The 21,033-nt window shown below is 36.8% G+C and overlaps 1 protein-coding gene across 4 annotated transcripts in view; it reads left to right on the top strand.

The window, feature by feature from the left end:
• Window positions 1–21,033, top strand: part of CSPP1 (centrosome and spindle pole associated protein 1) — a 67,981-nt gene that overhangs the window by 44,925 nt on the left and 2,023 nt on the right. For all 4 annotated transcript variants that reach the window (XM_072852381.1, XM_072852379.1, XM_072852380.1 and 1 more), the window contains 10 exons: window positions 641–787; window positions 1,611–1,715; window positions 2,874–2,940; window positions 4,397–4,517; window positions 5,232–5,377; window positions 5,945–6,085; window positions 11,960–12,000; window positions 13,302–13,365; window positions 17,383–17,492; window positions 17,677–17,827. In XM_072852381.1, coding sequence (XP_072708482.1) covers window positions 641–787; window positions 1,611–1,715; window positions 2,874–2,940; window positions 4,397–4,517; window positions 5,232–5,377; window positions 5,945–6,085; window positions 11,960–12,000; window positions 13,302–13,365; window positions 17,383–17,492; window positions 17,677–17,827 — 1,093 coding nt within the window. The remainder of the gene's footprint in view (window positions 1–640; window positions 788–1,610; window positions 1,716–2,873; window positions 2,941–4,396; window positions 4,518–5,231; window positions 5,378–5,944; window positions 6,086–11,959; window positions 12,001–13,301; window positions 13,366–17,382; window positions 17,493–17,676; window positions 17,828–21,033) is intronic.

Here is a 21,033-nt window from a genome sequence, read left to right as displayed (position 1 = left end):
ATCTCATAAATAATTGTAGGAAAAGGACACAAGGCCATCAGAGATGGAAAAATTTTTCAGTATGCTGCGGGATTATGAAAGATCACTTCAGGATGTAGGACTTCAAGATTTCTAAGACAGAACACTTAGCTTACATACCAGATTATCTTCCCTAGTATGAGCAAGTTAGTTGGATGAGTCTTGTCTTCTGGATAATAGAGCTGATCTAGTATATAGTAGGGAGCTAACTGGTATCATCGCTTTTCATAGGCCCAAGACTAAAATTGAGACTGGATGATAATTTTCTCTGTGGGCTTGTGATAGGGTGCTGCATGTTTGCAGTATGTTTTGTTTGAACTGAATTTTTGGAAATGACTCCTACAGTTTAGCCTTAACTGGCAGCAGATCTGGGGACACAAACTGGTGTTTATTGAACTTATTATGAATTCTGTTAAATGATGTTAGCAGAGCCAGGACTGCAGATATTTAATATTTGCATGGCATAGTTTTTAATTTGAATGTTTGAAGTCAGCCTAATGAAATATGCTTTTCGTTTCATACTAGTCACTTTGATGTGTAATTTTAACTTCTTAAAGAAAAACAAAGCAAAACTTTAATAATGCTGAGTCTTTTTTATGTACTAATAATGTTCATGTTACAGCGAAGATTGAAAAATAAAGAAATAATTCGATTAGATGAAGAGAGGCAAAAAGAGGCAGAAAAAAGAAGAAAAGAAAAAGAAGAAAAGCAAGATGAACAACTTAGACAATATTTTGAGAAAGAAAAGATGGAAGAGGAAAAGAAGATGGTATGCTTCAGTGACTTTTAAGATACAAATACTTCTTCCTAACTTTTAAAAATAACTGAATTTTAAAGAAATTGCATGATTTCTTAGACCTCTACCTTCAGTGTTGTTCCCCTTGTAGTTTATCAAGCTATAGTACACTTAGTGCACACACAGAGAACAGCTGATTGAACAATCAGACATACTACAGTGGAAACTTATCTTGCTGATCAAATTCATGTTAAAAAAATAGTAAAAACAAGATAAATAAGAGCAAGCTGCACTCTATAGTTGATTTTTATATCTGCTGTGAGGTACCATGGCCTGCTTTTGCTGAGGTCCAAATACAAATAAAAATAAAGTTATATAATTTAGAGGACTGTTCATCTTTAACAATGATGTTCTTTGTAATTTAATTATTTTCCTTTGACCTGGATGATGTAAGAAGTCCATCACATAGATTTTGTCTATCAGAATTCTAAGTAAAATATAGAACGGTTTCTCTTCTAGAAATTTCTACATGTCATTTCTCTAAAATGAACGGATACAATGGGAGTGTCTAGAGGAAAAAAAAAGATATGTAACTTAATAAATTAAAAAACTACATCATAGAAAAAAAGTATTAAAATTACTATAGGTAGAAAATAAAATAACATAAAATAATTTTGGCAATAATTTTATGCGGTTAAGAGTTGAAAGCAAATTAAATACAAAAATAATTAAATTAAGATAAGCAAAAGCATTTTTCTGTCAAATGAAAAATAGTAACAAAACTCTTCCTGTCCAAAATAATACTGTATTCAGAATCTATAGGAATGTAGTTTCAGTCTTGCTTCCCTTCTTGCAGTTTTCAAGGCAGCCTTCTCCCATCGTTTCTGCTCTTCAGAACAAATCAGTAAGAAAAGAAGAAAGGATTCCCTCTGCTGAGAGCCATATATCTTACTATGCTCAAGTATGATTTTTGTAGTAAACTTTTACTGATTTATTTAAGACAGTACAGTGTATGAAATCCTACCAAGTTTTTAATGTTTGCCAGTTATTACTGGAATACCACAAATAACTGGAGACAGTCTTGTAGCTCTGAAATTTAATGTTCAATTGTATTCAAAATATTGAAGAAATTTTTTGGGGGTGTGTTATTTTAATTTTTTTTTTTTTGCATGCGCATTTTCTGTAGAGATGAGCACCTCACTTTTGAGTGTACATACTCTGTCTAGACCCTTACCAAGGGTCTAACAATCTCAAGGTTAAGAATAAGAAAGTTTACATCTAAGGTAGCAACTCATTGTGTTCAGTCAGAGAAGAACAGAACTTAGCTCAGGCATGAAGTTTAATGTTGATTCCTAGCTACAGACATTATTGTTTTATGCTTCCAAAGGTACAAAAAGATTATAACTCCTAATACACTTCACTTTCTTCTTGGCATCACGAATGAGTTACAGTTGTGGTCCCAAGACCACTCATTTCTTTCACTTGATTTCATCTTCCCTGGGACTATTTGTTTTGTTTTGTTTTTTTTAAAATAAATTTATCCCAAATGATAGTTAATATTCCAATGATAGTTAATATTCAAATGATAGTTAATATTCAAATGATAGTTAATATTCAAATTATATTTGAATCTCAGGCTACACTTCTGACTTTTTATTGGAAATGTTTTTTTTACCAACTGTCTGTATGAACTGGGCTAAAAATTTAAAAAAATAATTTGCCATGAAAATGATAATTTGGCAAAATACTTTATAGTGCAGTTTCAGAAAATGTTTTAACTAAGACCTTAAACCTTATTTAAAATTGTTGCTTTCCCTAAATGTTAAGAATGCTCTGGAGGAAGGTTGGTTTATTTCTGTGTCTTTGCAGTACTTGGTATAGCTTTGTCTAGATCTCTGAATAGTGCATTATAGGTATTATCATAGTAATTTGGATTATACTTTTAAAGATCAGATTTTAAAAACCTTAGGCATTAACAACCTGTAAGGTTACTATTCTGTCTTCCAGTAGTAGTGATAGTTAAAGTACATTGGACATAAAATAAGGAAATAAAACGTACATGTCTGCTATATTTTCTTCTTTTGATATATTAACATTTCATATTAATTATGATCACTAGGGTCCTCCACAACCAAGGGTTCCTTCTCCACCTGTCCCTGCTAGAAGAAATCAGTTACGTGCATTTGGTAGGTATTGTCTTTATTGCAAGCTCACTTTCTGTTACAACAAAATTGTTCTCAGTTACAGTTCTCTTTCTTGCCTGCAAAGGAATAGTCTTGCATTTCTGTGTGGGTGTTCTCTCTGTCTTAGTATTATCAGTGTATTAGTATGGTATGTCTGAAGTATTAATACAAAACAAAAATGCATTTATTATGTGTCTTCATCAGGAAATGTTTTTTGGTAAAAACTCTGATAATGGAATAATCTGCATGGGAAGTGCTGGATCTTTCAGTCAGGACAGTGGTGACCACTGTGACCAGAACATTGCAAAATGGGAGAGTTTTGGATTGGCTGAGTAATGGATTAGACCAACAATGTGTACAGGATTGCACTCCTAACTCTTAAATTCTACTTTCCTTTGTTAATCTGCCTAATCTTCTGCTCGTTCCTCTTAGCTTTCACTGATAGTTTTAAGATTCAGACATGCTGGGAGGATCTCCTTTGCTCTTTATATGTTAGTTATCTTGGCAATATGTGGGTGGAAAGCAGTAATTTTTCTTCTGATTCTTTTTTACAAGTACAAAAGAAACAACACATGGAAGGTAACAGTAAATGATGTCCTACAAATGCTAACCCCCAGCAGTCAATACCTGGGTCCATTCTGGGGAGTTATGGCTCCTCCAGTAAATGGAAGGCAGAGTGGTTCTTAATGTAGCTCTTGGAAATCGATTGACTCAGACCATCTGTCATGAGAGAAATAAAGACATGAATTAAATCTTGTGTTTGAGGATTTAAGCTTGAGGATAAAACTTGCTTGCCTGCTAGGTTCTGGATGCAGACTAAAAGTCAGTTAATATCAAATTAAGTGTGTTATCTGGAAAATAAGGTATTTATGAAACTGTTTAACTTGTGGAGGAATGCTGTCCTGACCACAAAATACAGCTTAGACCCAAAGTAGATCTAAAAAGTCAACATAAGCACATACTAAAAATAAGTGTTGAAGTTAGAACTCTTGAACGCTTAAGAGAGTCTGCACTGAGCAGACAGATATCTCACTTTTGAGTCAGGAAACAGAAAGGAGGCTGTGTGCTTGCTGACACGACTTCAGATCCTGTCATCTGCCTCTGGGACTCTGAAGACTGTGTAGATTTGCTAATTTCAAAATAAGGCTATTTACTGGCAGCACCCACTTGCTGGTATTTCATAGCTTTTCCTTTTTTAAATACAGCAAAACATTTCCATTGAAGTTTGTATGCTTTCTGCTGTTCAGGGGATCTGGTCCTTGTGCTGTCTCAAAATACAAGCTCTGACCTAATTTCTAGTGTATGAAATGCTGCGATTCTTGTGTTTGTATAATCCTTGTTTTAATTAATGGTTCATTATCTCTTCTTTTTTTTTTTAAAAAAAAAAAAAAACCTTACATTTATGAGGTAGGCAGAAAAGTGTCTCTGACACTCTTAAATTATTTGTGTTAAATTCCAGAGGAAAGAAAGAATGTGATAAATGAATTATCAGAGATGAGGAAACAGCTTCGTAGCGAAGAGAGGCGACTGCAGGAACAGTTGCTAAATGTGGCCAGTGATGATGATGTACCGATTACACGGTAAGAATTTAATCTTCGGTTTTAAAAGTTAGATTTTGCACTGGAACTCAAAGCTACTGTGTATTAGTAGCTAGTATGGGTTGGCCAATATACATAAGTGAAGTGAAAATATAAAGATGGAACTTGTACATAAAATTTTCTTCATTTTTTTTCTAATGTGTATGGGGTTTTTCCAAGAATCTTACTAATGTTTAGCGTAAGAATGGCTGTACTGGTTAAGATTAGAAGTTGCAATACTCTTGTCTTGGAGAGTGGTCTAAAACAGGTGTCTAAGGCAGGATTTTATATCATTACCTTTTTCCTAGGGCATAATTCGTGCCTTTAAACTGCAGTACTACTGCTGATGAATATGCTTATGAATAGCATACTGCTGTGGAAGTACTTTCTTTCTTATTGAAAATCATACACTTTTTATTTTAAAAATTTGGTTTACTTCCAAAATGTATTAGTTAATCATACCAATTAGTTGGAAAAGACTCATCAGATCATCCATCTCAGTTCCACTCCATAAAGTATGAGTGTTTTTTTCGATTTTAAGTAGCTTATCCCTTTTTATAACAAATATGCAGTGTCATTACTTTCAAATTTATTTTTCTGTTTTGATAGCTTTATTTAAGGATAAAAGATGTGAGCTTTATTGATATTATATTTCCATCCAACTCATTAATATTACAGTGTTAAATTATATTCTGCTTGTTTTACAAACTTTTGAAGTGGGAGGCGAGAGAAGAATCCAAAGGACGTATTTGAGATGGCCAGGCTTCGTCTGCAGGCTCCAGTAAGGCGACCTTCATCAAAGGAGGCACAAGATCCTGTCAATATACAGAATATCTGGGAATTTAATGAACTTAAATACAAAGGCAGGTAGATCTTCTTGTTATTGATGGAAAAAAGGTAGTGAAATATCTGTTGTTTTCCTCAGTCTTCCACGCCACACAGGATTTAAAGACAAAAATAAAAATCAGGCTCTTCACAGCTACTGCCCATACACAATATACTCTGTGGACAGCATTTTGTATGCATGTATATCTCTCTGTGTGGCTGTTTTCTATAAGTGCACACAATTCATGGTATTGTAATGCTGAGTTATCACTCAGAGCACTCACCTAGCTTCTAGTCCTTGCTGCTTAAACTTCTTATGCATTTGATACTATGATGTTACTGAAAGTAGACTGAATTTGATTTTTTTTTTTTACCCTCCAAATTGTGATTCTGTGTAACTTTTTCTGTTTCTCCTTTATCAGAAAATACATTTTTTTAATATAGTAAAATTGTAAAATCATTGCTAAAGTGTCTCATCCTCTTGGCCATTGTCACCATTATTTGTAATGTTCTTTTATGACTTTGTATGTGTAGCTATTTCTTTAAAAATGTTTTTTGGAAACATTGGTTTAGGGAAAAATTTAAATTTCATATTTTTGCTCTAGATTCTGAAACGCGTATGGGCTTGAGGCACATGTATCCTGATCCTCCAAAAGATGACCAGACTCTAGAGATTCAACAGCAGGCACTGTTGAGGGAGCAGCAGAAGAAACTTGACAGAATGAGAACGAGGAGAGAAACAGAAGGTAAGGAATGAACAATCCGAGATAATTTCAGTGATTTTTGTTTATTTGTTTTGTATTTTATAAGAATTAAAAAACACCAGCTCTAGTTTTACTTCTTTCAAGTTCAATGTCAGCACTGCAGTACAAAACAGTAGAACACTGGAATGCTGAAATTCTGTCATAATGTAAAGCATAAAAAAATTGAATGCCTTTTTTTTTTAATTACTGTGACTGTTTCTCTTTGGTTCCCTGAAAATAATTTAATGAGTGCTTCATACTTCAGAAATATGCAAGAGAGAAGTAGTTTGGTTACTGTTTCTTAAAGAAAACTACAGAGCAGTAAAACTCTTCAGTTGATTTGTGATAAAGGCGTTAGCAAGGAAGTTCCTGTGGCATTTCTTCAGTCCTTACCGAGGAAGTAGATGGCTTTGAAGTGTGAATTGGTTAAAATGCAGCCAGTGTGTCTTCACCTTGGTCTCCTTTTAATGGATTAAATTTCTTTTATTTCCATAGTCTTGGGTTGACTATTTCAAAGTTTCAGAAATCTGTATCTGTAAACAGGCTTTGCTTTAGAAGCCACATGTAAGATATCGTAACTAGTTTGAGGTTCCAGAATGAAAATGTTTCTTGTATCACTTAATAGAGATCATCCTAATATAGTAAAATATTAACATCCTAACATAGTAAAATATTTTGGCTGCGTATTGCAGAAGCAGTGAAAAGTAAATGTAATGCCCCTTTTTTGCATGCTGCACTTAATTCCAAATGTAATGTTCATTCAGATATCTTTTACGAACAGTCATGAAAGAGCAGTATCTCAAATTATATTAGATGTTATTTTAAAATATCATGAGAATTGCTTCAACCTTTCCAAAAGTTACAGCTGCAACTATACAAATGAACGCAGTTTTGAGCACAAGATACAAATTTCTCAGAAAAGTGTTTGTCTCTAATTCAGACTGGCCTAAATAAATTTTTGAAGAGAAAGTAACTTTATTTCTGAAAGTAAATTTATTGTCTGGCTAGCAGCCAAACTCCCACCCAGATGCTCGCCTGCTCAGGTCCCCTCACTCATGCCCCTTGGCGAGGTAGTAGGGGAAACAGGAAGAATAAAGCTTGTTGGCCGAGGTACAGACAGGGAGATTGCTTACCAGTTGCTGTTTTGCCCACAACAGACTCAACTTGGGGAAAATGAACCGAATTATTATCAATTTAAATAAATATTTAATTACTGATTTTGAGTAGTGGGAAACAAAAAGACAAACATCAAACCTGCACCTTTTCTGCCCCCTTCTGCATGCCCAACTTCACTCCTTCACTCCCAATGTCCCTGCTCTCCTTCCTTGGTACCACCCCAGGTTACGCTCAGTCCCTTTGACACAGTGAGTGGCGTCAGACCGGGGAGGAAGGGAATTACGGTCAGTACACAGCGGTTTCCCTCTGCTGCTCCTGTCTTCTTGCACCTTTCCATCTGTTTCACCATGGTGTCCTCCAGAGGCTGCAGGGGAATCTCTACTCCGGCACCTGGAGGACCTCCTCCCACTCCTTCTCTGACCTTGGTATCTCCAGGGCTGCTTCTCACACTGTTGTCCTCCCTCCTCACTGCTGTGCTTCGTTTTCCCCTTGCTTAAATACGTTTTCACAGAGGCACCACAAGCTTGACTGATGGGCTCCTGCAGTGGGTCTGTTGTGGTACCAGCTGTGCCTGGCACAGGGCAGCCCCTGGCATCTTCTCACAGCGGCCACCCCTGCAGCCCCCCCTTGCCACAGACACCCAGTACAATTTCAGATTGCCCCTTAGACTTTTTTTAGGCTTAGACATGAGGTGAAAGTTTGGCATAAAAATACCCAAACACATATGAAAGGAAAATAGTTACACCTTTCCATACTGCTTTAGAAAAACTGAATGCCTCTTCTTATCACTGGTCGTGCTTTGAGGCTTGTTTGTGTTACCTGTTAATAGACCCATATGTGAGTAACAAAATTGATACCAAGATCTGAAAGGTGACAGTTACCTGCAGGGCATTTTGTTTTGTACCCTGGTGAGTGTTAAAGATGATTCCTATTCCATCTTGGACAGATGTGCTGGTGTTCAAGCAATGTGTGTGATGTTGCTTATGGATAACAACATCACAGTTGCAAATAAGCATAATTACAAGCTCTTGAATATCATTTAATGTCTAAATGGAATGTATAGGGTTGTCTTCAGTCTTCCCCTTTGTGGGATAGACTGAAATGGTGAAAAATAATTCATTAGCTTCAACTGAGATCTGTTTGGGGTTTGGTTTTGTTTTTCTGCCATTAGAATATGTTTCAATAGGCCAGTCTGAGAAGGCTTTAATTTAATGTTGTCTGGAGAGGAACCTCCAACAGCTAGAAAGCAAATTTACCTTTTTCATTAATTTTAAGGACAGTCAGTCATTTTAGACATATGCTAATCCTAAATGGGTAATGCAGGCTTACATGGGGACAACCTAAAGAGGCATTTCCTTGGACAATTTAGATTAGTTGGTAGACAAGCAGCTAATGTTTAAAGCGATTTCCCAGTGATGCTTTTAGAGGATCCTTGAGCAGCTTTTCCTCTCTCTTTCTCTCTCCTACTGCTTTACAACATCATTTAACTTTATAGTCTGTCACTGTGTACTGAGCAAGAGACTTAATTAGTTGCCATGTATCTATTTCCAGTTTATTTTCCTCAGAGACATGTTCATTGTCTTCCTCTCACTGAAAATAGATGAGTGGTTTTACTGTCTGATTTAAGGCAGAAAGAAAGATGAATTAAAGTAATATGTATTTTTGTACTGTGGGAGAAATGTCATATTATAGGCTGTAGTGGCAAAGGCTTACCTGATTTCCCACACTATATGTAAGTGTTCTTTACCTTACATGCTTTATATACTGTTTTCCCTCTGATAAGCTTTTTCTTTCTTTTTTTTTTCTTCTCTATATGTAAAAGAGAAATATGTGGACTATTAGTGGAACTATAACCTGAGAAATTAATGGTATTTTAACTGTCCCAAATTTTTTAAATGCTTGCTGTGTCCCTATAAATAAAGCAGTCTTTTGCAGACTTCTGGATGATTAATAATTTGGGGGACAGGAGGGAAAGGCAGGAGGGAAAGGCAGAGGAGCAGGTTTGATGTTGTTGTGCTGCAGTGCTGGGCTCTGCTTGACTGGAGTAGCATATTGGGAATGGTCTGGTTGTCAGTCCAGGAGGAGTGACAGCCCGTGTGCTATGGTTTTTGATGCTAGACAGAAGGTTAGCTACACAGTGAATAAGTTTGCTAGACAGAGATGCAAGAAATAAAAACTATCTTATCAAATATTTTATTTGAAGACTTAAACCAAATAAGAAGAGTAACTTCAGTTTTACTTCTTTGTATTTCCAGCGTGCATGGGGTCATTGTTAGATTAACTTTCAGGATGGTTCTCTGTGCTCTCGAGTTGAGGTTTTTATCCTTAGACAAGTACTTCCCTCTGTGAAATGATCACTGTCTAGTTCAACCTCTCAGCCTCTCTTTGATAAGTGGCAAACGCAGTGTGCTCAGCACGCTGAGCGTACATTCACTCTTGGGGCTTTCTGCAGTCTCCTGCTCTGATTATTACACCCCGACAGAAGCCAGGAGACTTGATTTCATCCAACAGAGTTTACTGTGAAATGACATCCTTCTTGCTAGTCAAATTGGTTGTTGAGATGTCCCACCTAGGGGAGAATATCATTAGTCTTGAGTTCTGTTGATACAAATAGGACTGTTTAGCTATGCAAACATGCCTATTCCTGGCAAGCAGATGTCTGGAATGTAGAATAAATATTTTTTGAGTATCCATGAGTTTTGACTACAGAACTGTTGTAATGTTTAGCTTCAGTTACATATAAATGAGATTCCTGACTTCCTTGGTCTAGCTCTTGATGGGGCTGTCGTGGTTTAGCTTTAGTCGGCCACTAAGCACCACACAGCCGCTCGCTCACCCTCCCCGCCCGGTGGGATGGGGGAGAGAATCTGAAAAGCAAAAGAAAGAAAACTTGTGGGCTGAGATAAGAACAGTTTAATAATTGAAATAAAATAGTAATAATGATGATGACAAATAGTAATGAAAAGGAAAACTATAAGAGAGAGAGAGAGAGGAACAAAACCCTGAGGTGGGAGGAACCCAAGTGATGCAACCACTTACCACCCACCAACTGATACCCAGCCCTTCCCCGAGCAGCGATCGCTGGCCCCCAGCCAACTCCCCCCAGTTTCTATACTGAGCATGATGTCATATGGTATGGAATAGCGCTTTGGCCAGTTTGGCTGTGCCCCCTCCCAGCTTCTTGTGCCTTTGGCAGAGCATGGGAAGCTGAAAAGACCTTGACTAGTGTAAGCACTCCTTAGCAACAACTAAAACATCAGTGTGTTATCACATTATTCTCATCCTAAATCCAAAACACAGCACTGTATTAGCTACTAGGAAGAAAATTAGCTCTATGCCAGCCAAAACCAGGACAACCACTAAAAATAATGGCAAAAAACCAAAGTGAGGTCAGGAAATACATGGCTCAGGTGATCCCTAATTGCGGAAGAAATAATTCATTTTTGGCTCTAATTTTTGAAATTTGACACAGTATTGGTTTGTTGTTCTACTTGGTTCATAGCAAGTTTAAACAAAAATTGATAAATTAGAGATTTCTCTCTATTGGTGTTTTTGTGTCCTAGCTGTGAAGCTCAGATGGAGTTTAAAGTGTTGCAGTTTAGCACTAGCAACCACTGGGATGTTGAATACCATTAACTTCCACTCTTTGTTGTTGGTTTTTTTTTTTAATTCACAAATGTTTTTAATATAAGAAAAATATGACGTATAAAATTTAATATGTGAAGATGATGTCAAGAAAACCAAAATACTTATGCTAGGGAAGGGGCAATAGTCTTTATTATAGTAAGAAGGCCATCAACTTTGAGTTCTTGGGTACACTTTGGAAAGTAGGTTTCTGTTTAAATGCTTTTTCAGCTGAAGTTACTTAACCTGGTGCGTTTTCTCAGTACCATGTTCCAGTTGCATTAGGATTCAGCAGTGTGCAGAACATATGATGAAAAAACATTTCTTGCTAGCTGTGTGACTGGATATTGTTTAAGATGCAGTAATTCAAATAATAAAGATCTTAAGGAATCAACAAACAAAACATAAGAGGGTAAAAGAGAGAAACCAAGTATTCATGCAGCAACCTTTTGTGCCCTAAGGTGTTGCTTTGATGGCTTAAACCATGCTGCCTTCCCACAAACTGACGTTTTACGTTATTCAGTCAACATTTGGACATGACCTTTCTATAACAAGTGTTTACAATATTGTTGTGAACATAGCACAAAAGTAGTTCTGACTGTTGCAGTATAGAGAACTTTGTTCAGAATTCAGCACAATTTAGTGCGATTTTAGCATTTAACGGAGTGTGATTATATCTTCTTAAAAAAATTGGTTTTCAATAGCCATGAAAACAGTTATGCTTCCTTTTTCTGGATAACAAATCAGGTTTTGAACAAGATGGGAAGTGGTTGATTCTTATTAGCAATGAACAATATCGTTCTAGTGTGAAAAGTATGTTTGCTCTTTGGGAGAAACTGATGAATCCAGCCTTAATAAGGGCTTGCACATGCTCAACATTCTAAGAAATAATATACTACTGAGTTCTGTTTGACTTCTCTGATTCTACTTAAATTGACATAAGGAAACTGGAATAAACATTGCATTCAAATGTGTTAAAAATATTCATTACAGTGTGTGTAATTTTAAAGAAGTAATGCATAGTGGTCTTCATTTTTGTAATAATATGCTGATAAAACTTTTAATGTTTTAGTATTAACTGTTTTTATGTCAATACTATCGTTTTGTCTCTTGCTTATGTGGCTTTTGTTGATCAAGATGATTCTGCTTCTGGCGGTAACCCACGAACTATGGGACTGGTAAGAATAAAACAGGTTTTTTATTATATTACTTTGCCTTTTTCAAGTATGAGAAATACTGTGTCTTTCACAGATTCAGAGAAAGAAATTACACTTAAGTAACAAGACAGCAAGCTTGCTTACTTCTCTTGCTTGTCAATACAATGAGTAACAGCTTCTTTAAACTTGACATACAAGTTGTTTATCTTTGTATGCAGAGATAGTTTGATTCTTTAACTCCTTTATTTTTAGATTTATTGGTACTTATTTTATATTCATATGATGTTAGATTGCTGCTGGGGGTGGGAATTAGTAGAAAAAGCCAAGCCAGAAGCAGATGCTCTGAATTCAGGTGGCTTAAGTGATGCCCATGGCAGTAAATAATTAGATCCGTTGTCTCAAATGGGATGTTTATTTTCTGACTTGGTGAAAAGAGCGAAATAAAGTGCTATCAAATTAGAATTCCGCACTAACCCAAACTACAGAATAACAGAGTTCAATTGTGTCTCATGGGAATGTGAAACCATGTAAAATGGAACACTGTGCCAGAGCAGAGCCATTAGCCTCAAGGATAATGCTGTAACTACATGCCGAAATGAAATATTTTTTTATTAAAAAAAAAAAAAAAACCACAAAACCTTAACACATTTTATATTTGTAATTTATTGCCTGAAATTATTTCAGAGCAATGCTTTGCAGTAAAAAATTTGTTTTCTCTTGTTCTGTTTCCTCTGATAGTTTCTACTGCTTTGATTTCAGAGTGGTTTTCAACATAAATTATTCTATAGTGGAATTTCTGTAACAAATGGTTGCAACTATGCAGTGAACTAGAAGTATTGCTCTTAGTGCCTGTTATTACTGTGAAGAAATTCATTATTTTAATGCTTTAATAGCAAAGATTGTATGTGGTGGGATGTGAAACATAAGGAATCATTCTTCATTTGATCAATACTTCATACAAACCTTAGGTGCAAAGCTCACTTCTAGTGCTGACTGTTCTGAAACTCAAGCAGAGCGATGAGGATGTTTTTCTTGGTGGAAATGTCTGTGTTACAAATCACCACAACAGTTGCCATGTGGAGGCAATTTCAGCAAATGGGATTATTACAGAAAAGTAAAAAAACCCCTAATGCTTAAAGAGAACATGAGTTATTTAAAAAGGTATAGTTTTTTATAGCCATAAAGTAAGGAATAGTACAGAACACTGTAGAGCTGCTGTTTGCTTTGCAGAAGTTTGGCAATTAATTTACATTAATTATAATTTGGCCCCAGAAAGATATTGAGGCATCTGAATTTGCATGTCTTCTGTTTCATTTTTGTAGCTCAGGAATGAATCTAATGAATTCTTGAAAAATTCACTGTTGGAATCGGATAGCGCTTTTATCGGTGAGTTTATTCCTCCCCTTAACCATGTTATGAGTGTACAAACATGTCATTTAATCTAATGATGTGTCTCTAAAATGATTATTACTGTTTTAAAAGTTGCAGTGGGTGTAGCTATGCTGATTGTTTTAAAGTATGTGAAAATTATGCTTCCGAATTAAAATGCAGATCTTCATGTAATTGTACTGCAATAAATTGGTGTAGGTCACACCTAAAATTAATGATGCTGCTCACTTGCCTTATACCACTTCACATCTTTTCATGAGGAAGCGTCTTTCCGTGCTCATTGTGCTCTGACTGGGATGTTAGCCTTGTCAGGGAGCTTTTTTTGACATCTTCCCAGCTTTGGGTAAGGAAAAGCTAATATTTGTTCAGCGAATGTGTTACAGTGGTAGAATATGCCATGCTCTTCTACAGTTCTGCAGCAAATAAGATAATAGAAATCACAGCTTACAATTACAAGCTGTCCATAGTGAAATATGAAGGTGTTGGGCAGCCAGTGATTCTTTTCATTTTTATTCTTTTGTTTTACAAGCATGCTCGATTTTAAGTATGATTATATGGGTATAAAATAGTGATTCATTCTAAATGACTCACTTTTCCGCTGTTCACACATCACTTCATTTCACATAACTTGCAACATCATACTTGTAAACATTGTCACTTCTTAATCATCTGAACTGGATGATTTTTAGTTTTCTTAAGATTTTTATATACAGGACTATGCCTCACATTGTCTTATGTCTCTTTATTCAACCTTTATATGCATGTACATAAAAGTGCTGTTTCAGATGTGTTTTGTTTCCAGTCACTAGAAATAATAAGTTCTAGCCTTATCTTCTCTTTTTTAAAAACCCCAACCAGCTCAGGCCTCTACGTGTTATTTTCCATTAGTAGGCATTACAGTACCTTGAAATAGTCTTCAATCATTTGTGGGAAATTATCTTACAAGGTTTTATTCTTTGCTGTAGGGGGGATGCAGTAGATTCCTGCAAGTGCTTTTTGATGAAACTAGATATGTTTCTATATACCGATGATTGTTATCTCTGGCTTCGGTTAAAAGCAGAATTTTTCATTTGAAGTGTATTCAAGCTTATTCTGTTAACGTGCAAGTCCTGGAGTACAGGATATAACCTGACACTGGGAAAGGCACAGGATGGGGCTTTCAGGCTTGTTCATTGCATTTGGTACTCACTGTAGTCTGCAATACATTCTTCTTCAGGTTAGGAAATAGTATTTATTATTTACAGACCAAATGATGAAAGGATGCTTTATGAGAGTCCATCACTCTAGAATCTGGCCAAATACCCTAACAGTAGCTAGAATAGGCGCACGGGGAAGAATATGAGGAGGAGGGCAGGCGTGCAGCAGTGCTGTGGAGTACTCTTCCTGCCTCCAGCGACTGGTAGCTCAGAGGCTTCCCGAGTCAAATGCCGTGTGTTTGCATTTAATAAACCTTGCTAAGCTGGGTCTTTAATAGGTTGTCTTTCATGAATCGGAATCAGCATTTTTGAATCCCTCTAATTGTTTACCATCAGCAGTATTGTGTGGATAAATTTCCACACTGTGCCTTGTGTGAAGTATCTCCTTTCATCTGTTCTGAATCTGCCACCTCTGTAATGGGTGCTGCTTGGTTTTATTCACCACTTTCACAAGGTTTATGATATTTATAGTCTTCTCTCCTATTTTGTCCTTCTCCCCCCTAGCTGATTCTTGCAGCTTAGTGAGGTGATGGAGTTAACTTATGATACTATTCACCTCCCCCTTTTTTTAATTTTTTTTTTTTTCCCCAGATCATTTATGAGTCTTGAAAACCACATTCCCCAATACTGAGCTGTAGGCACTAACTAAAACTTTGTTACCCTTTGCATTATTTGGGCTTTATAAATAGCTATTAAAATTCTGAATATGAATCTGGTGACTTCCATCCCTGAAATGAAAAATAAACTCTCATTATCTGTGGGCTGCTTCCTCTGTGAATTGTGCTGCTCACATTGTCTAGGGGTCTTTTGTGAAATACTTGTGGTGTACTTTAACAATGTTTTTCATTTCCTAAGAAGAGCATGACATTACCCTCTGTTTTGTGGTTTTTTTTTTTACATGGGTTTAAAATCTAACTCAATTTTGTAATAGATGTCAGCATTACAAATGAATTTGTCTTTATCTCGTAGGGCTCAGAAATTTGAGGCAGTTAGCAATAAAGAGGTTTATCAATTTCTTTTTCCCTTTTTTTGCCTCACTTGAAACCCTAGAATTCATTAGTGTTAATGCAGTGGTTTGAAAGCACGTCTGCGTAGCAGTATCTGAATGATAGATGCCTAGAGGAACAGGTAGCATCTTACACTGATGAAACACTAAAGGTACAAATAAATTCTTCTTTAGCTTGTACTTTGTTTCTGTTGTGATAAATTCACATGATTAAACAATTTTTTGTATTCTGAGTAATAGCACTAGTTTGAATATAATGAAGTTCAACTGATCTTGTAACTAGAATTCTGATGAGTGGATTGTTAGCCATATACCATTTCAAAATTATGCTTTGATTTTTTTACTTGAAACATTTGTGATGAGAGCATGAGTACCTTTGGTGAAACTAGGGGAGGGAAAAGAGGAGAGGGGAATAAAATTTTTATTTCTAGGGAAAAAAACAACCGGTAATATGAAAGAATTTTTTGAAATATCTGTCTTTGTTTCTCTGAACTTCCTTGATATCAATCAAATTTGTTTTTCAAACCTAAGTATTTCAATTTCCAACCAAAATAATTTTATTATTTTGTTACTTTAAAAATTTAATTTTAAGCTCTTTGACACTCATGAATGATACAGAAGAATTCATTAAAATTTATTTTCAAATTGCTAGGAAATGAAAAACCCATTCTTTCCACAGTTGTGGTTTATTTTCAATGTCACAGTACGTTATTTCAGACAAATGCTGCAGAATTGTTCAGTAGTCTGTGTTGTGTGTGTGTATATTTACACACCTTTTTTTGTTTTTTAACTTAATGTGTCATACTAGACTAAGAGCCTTTCCAAAAGGTGACTCTCTTGTCACAAAGAGTAATTGGTGGTAATGGATTCTGTACTGGTTTTGTTAAGCAGGGTCCTTTCTTCTTCTGGGAGGCTCTGTTCTTGGAGATACTAGAGGGACTGAGCTAGAAAACAGAGCCCACTGTCTGCCCCAAGCAGCAGCAAAGCCATAAACCAGCCCCCAAGCAGTGGTTACTGGTCCTGGAGAGAAAAAAAGGATCTGTTTGAAATGGTTTGTACTTGACGTAGTTTCCAGAATCAGCAAAGGAAGGGGAAATAGTCAAAACAAGTGTGAAGCAGAGATATGTCATCTTAGGGTTCATTTATATTATAAAAATAGATTAAACTCCCCCCACTGTAATGTGATAGTTACGATCAAAAATTTATTTAGTTAGTTATTTTTGTATGAACAGATTCTAACACTTTATTACATGAAAAGGCTAAGATATTACTAAGGTTATGTGATTAAGGCACTGATTATATTACCATATTCCATCTAACATTATCATTCCATGTAACATTATTATATATTCTGTGTAACATATTTACATACATAATGTTATTACATGATTGTATCTTTTTATGCCTCCAATTTGCCTAGTGTTCTCTCTTTCAAGCAGAGATACTATACTCATTTGAGTACTCGTTTTCTTTAAAGGTCTAGGGATAAACCAGATATGGTGAAGTAAGGTAGGTGGTGGATTTGCAGGATGTGAAATGCCTTATGCTCTACGTAAGGGAGATCTCAATATATATCTCAAGATATCCCTTGCCTTCGCTTGAAGTTCATCCCTTGCTGATGTTGTGGTACCTTGTTCTTTTGTCTGCATCTGGATTGTCACTGGCTTCATGGAAGATGTCCTAATGAATACATTCCTTTGGTTCCTGTGATTAAATCAAGTATGATATATTGGCTCGTTTCAATACATAAACAGGTTTGAACACTGTCTAGTATTTTGATTTCTTTGGAAATGATTTCACCTGTTTTTCCAGGTGCTAATGGGGAAACGTTTCCTGCCTTAGGAGAAGTTAACTTATCACCACAGCTTCCACCTTCTGCAAGGGAGAGGAGACGAATAAAGCAGAAAGCTTTGGCGTGTGCTGTATGTATGATAACTGGGTTGGCTTAAATATGAAGGTGGACCACAGATCTAACGTCAGACAGTTCCTGTGGTTCCTTAGTGGCTAGATGATACGGATACTGAGAGTGTACATGTATAGCTATTTGCCTTTTTGAAAAGGATGCTATTTAACTGAAGGATTTGTGCATTTTTTTATTTTCTGCAGGAGGATGTTCCACTGGGCCAGACACCGTTGCTGCAGCCTGACAGCTTTTCTTTGCACTCGAGCTTCAGCCTCGATGTTGATCAGTTGAAAGGCAAGAATGAAGAACGATTGCACAGACTGACTGAGCTCCAGGAGAAGTCTGCTTACTTAGGTATGCTCTGTGTAACAGAGATGATGCAGTGAATACTAAGTAATTACAATAATTAAAGGAACAAATATTAATAGACTGCCTGTAGTTGAACAGTGAGCAACTGGCTCAAACATAGGAATTATTTATAGAGCTCTGTAGCTGGTGCAAGAGGTTCCCAGAAAACTTCCACACAGCTTTTTAGAGTAAGTTTAGAGGAGGGTAATAGGAAAAAAACCTCTCTAATTCCTGTCTGATTAGCCACTCATAGTTGTCCTGTCTGTACCACTTTTAATATTGCAGTGTGTCACTGCTAGCAGTAAGATGTGGATATCCAGCTGCATAGCTGAAATGTTAGTGGAAAGAAATGAAACTCCTGACTGATTGATGTTGATGGGGTGCCTGTGTGAGTTTATTGGCATTCCTAGGAATCAGATGTCTGTGGTCCAGCCAGCATGAAGATATACCATAAAATTGTGTATAAAGAAGTACTTCAATTTCTAGTTAATTTGGATTTTCTATTGGTTTGTTAACATAAATGATTATTCAGTATTTGAGGTTGATATTGATACCTCTTTCACTGTACACGCACTTGAATTTGTTATGTGTGTCTTGTGACCATATAAGACATCAGACTCTGGGGGTTATCTCAGAGCTTCTCCATAGGCTGACTGCCTGATGTAGATCCACTTTGTGGATGAGGTACCACTTATGGCCACCATTAAGGGCCTTTAATTTCTCGCATGGATTATGACCCAGGTGATGCACTTTGTGCTAGTGATTCTTTCATGTGAGTCTGAAATCTCCCTTTTTTTAGGAGGCGGTTGCTATGCTGTCTAGGCAATTACAGTATCAGTACCCTTTTTATAAACTTAATGAGAGTACAGAAGCTGACAGTTTTTCTGATTCTGTTGCTATGGGTACTCTTACAAGCACTTCATCCTTTTTTGTTTGTTTTAACCATCTCACTGTGATTTTTAACTCACTAAAAAGAAAACCCCATTCATATTCATTTCTTCTATAATCTAAACAAATCCTGTACTAATTTTACTCCACCCAAACATTTTTGCTATGTGAACTTCTTTTACTTCTCTGCCCTTGTTCTATCTCACCTCTTTTATAATTTCACCTCATATCATGTGAACTACACTTTTTTTTTTTTGCCTTCAGTTTGTCATGGTCTCCAGAGCGTCAGCCTTTAGATATATATAATTTTTTTGTGTGTGTGTATATATATATTTATATGTCTGTATATAGCTTGTTCTTTGGAACGCATGAGGACCATCACTCATCCTTAGCATATGTGCCTCTTGGAAATGTAACAAGAGATCCTTTTGCTCAGATGTGGTTGTTGGGGCTGCGCTGCTGCCTGCACTCCTGTTCCCTCCCCATACTCAGTGACATTACAAAAACAATGAGTGAAGCCAAGTGGTTTTATTCCTTTTCCCTAGCAGTTTGATAGAACTCCTGTGGCATCCTCTTGCTTTCTTAACAGCTAGGACTGTTATTTCTCCTCCACCCTCAGTGACATAGTTGGGAGAAAACAACTCTGTCAAATATATGACTAAGAAACTCTAACTGGTTATCTTCCCTTTAAATGACCAGGAGATGGCAATTTACAGGCTTTGATAAATTTTAAGAGCTGATCCTGTTGGGACAGCAAGGAGGCTGTGTTCACAGCAGTCCACTTTCCTTTATGGGACTGATGTGGGAATCCTAAAGCCACCCTAGAATTGTTTTCTTAATTGGAAAATTAGTGCATATTGGAGCCAGGCCTCCTCCTCTGTTTTCACCCATCCAAAAAAACCATTCCCATCAACATAGACTTGGTGAGTACTTTGGGCAATGAAGTCTCTGCAAGCCAGCAGCTACTTCCTCCAGCGGGCAATGTATGCATGTTCCTAACTGCGTAAACAAGAGCAGACTCAGATACAGAAGAGAGAATTCTCACAGCTTTAAGCACATTAGATATGTGTCTGAGACCCTGCTACGTGTAAGAGAAGTTCCCTAAATTGCTTGAGACTTTTTAAGCGTTCCTCTGTGCCTTTAAGTAAAGGAAGGCTGTAGCTTGCCGTGATCTACAGCGGGCAGCAGCACTGATTCTGGTAAGTGCAGGCTGACAGAAGACAAACACTGATGTCCACTCCAGCGTGCTGAAGGAGTTTGTTCTCATCAAGGGGCAGGATGTGCTGCAGTCAGTGTTTAGTGGGAGTCCAGACACCAATCAATTTGAGTCAGTATTTCATGCAAAGGAAAGAAGTCTACTTATCCCCAGCCTCCAGATACGAACTGTGAATTATCAAGCGGCAGCTCCAAAGAAAATTATTCACATGTGGCCCAATTAAGAACAGTTTTTTATGGAGTATACAAAGTGTTGAGTTCATGATGAAGCACGTTTTGTGCTGTAGCTGGTCTGTTGTGCTTTCTAAAAGCAGCACCAAATGAGTCTGACATAGTGATGTGCACTATGATCTTATCTCTGACAAAACAGTTGTTCTTACCTCTGACTGCTGGAAGATCTAATGGCTTTGTCTTTGAAGGCAGTGATAGTTAAACTCGGGGAAGTGCAGCCTTCTGGCCTGAAAGTCCACAGTTTGTTTGTCTCTAAACAAATACATTACCTTATTTTTTATTGTTTGTAAATATAATCTCTTAAAAAAGTAGCAAAGAGAAAATTAATTTTCTTTAGGTATTATTTTTTCCTGCCATGTACTGTTGTTAACCGCACTGTAACTTATGTATGTAAAAACTGTGGGTTCCAACCCACAGGAGAGTTAATCTGACCCAGGATTTAGGAGACAAAGATGTTCACTCTGCCAGCTTTAAACCCAGCATCAAGCACAGGAGATGACAGGCCCTAGAGCGAGGGAGGTCTGTTTACACTTAATGTTCCAGAGAAGTTTTGTTTTAACCAGACTGAGAAGGCTTGGAGGATGATCAGATCACCCTCTGTATGATGTGACAGAACTAGGGGATTCACTGCCAAGGTCTTTTTGCACAAAAAGTATTTGGCATTTTGTTTTAGAACCTGCATCCTGCCTTAGGCACTAAGAGGGAAACTGAGCCTTCGCTCCCGGTGTGTGTGGGCTTGTGTGGTTTCTGTCCTTCCCTTCACGTCTACACACCTGGCTGCTGCTTCTGCAGGACTTGGGTTCTCACACCCATGTTTAGACCATCAACTTTCAAGTTTTAATGAGAAGCTTCAGAGAAGCTTGGGTTTAAAATCAAAT

This window comes from Ciconia boyciana, chromosome 2 (assembly GCF_034638445.1).
Source record: "Ciconia boyciana chromosome 2, ASM3463844v1, whole genome shotgun sequence".
Classification (NCBI taxonomy): Eukaryota; Metazoa; Chordata; class Aves; order Ciconiiformes; family Ciconiidae; genus Ciconia; species Ciconia boyciana.
Note: the sequence above shows the minus strand (reverse complement) of the source record. Positions and strands in the feature narration are given on the sequence as shown.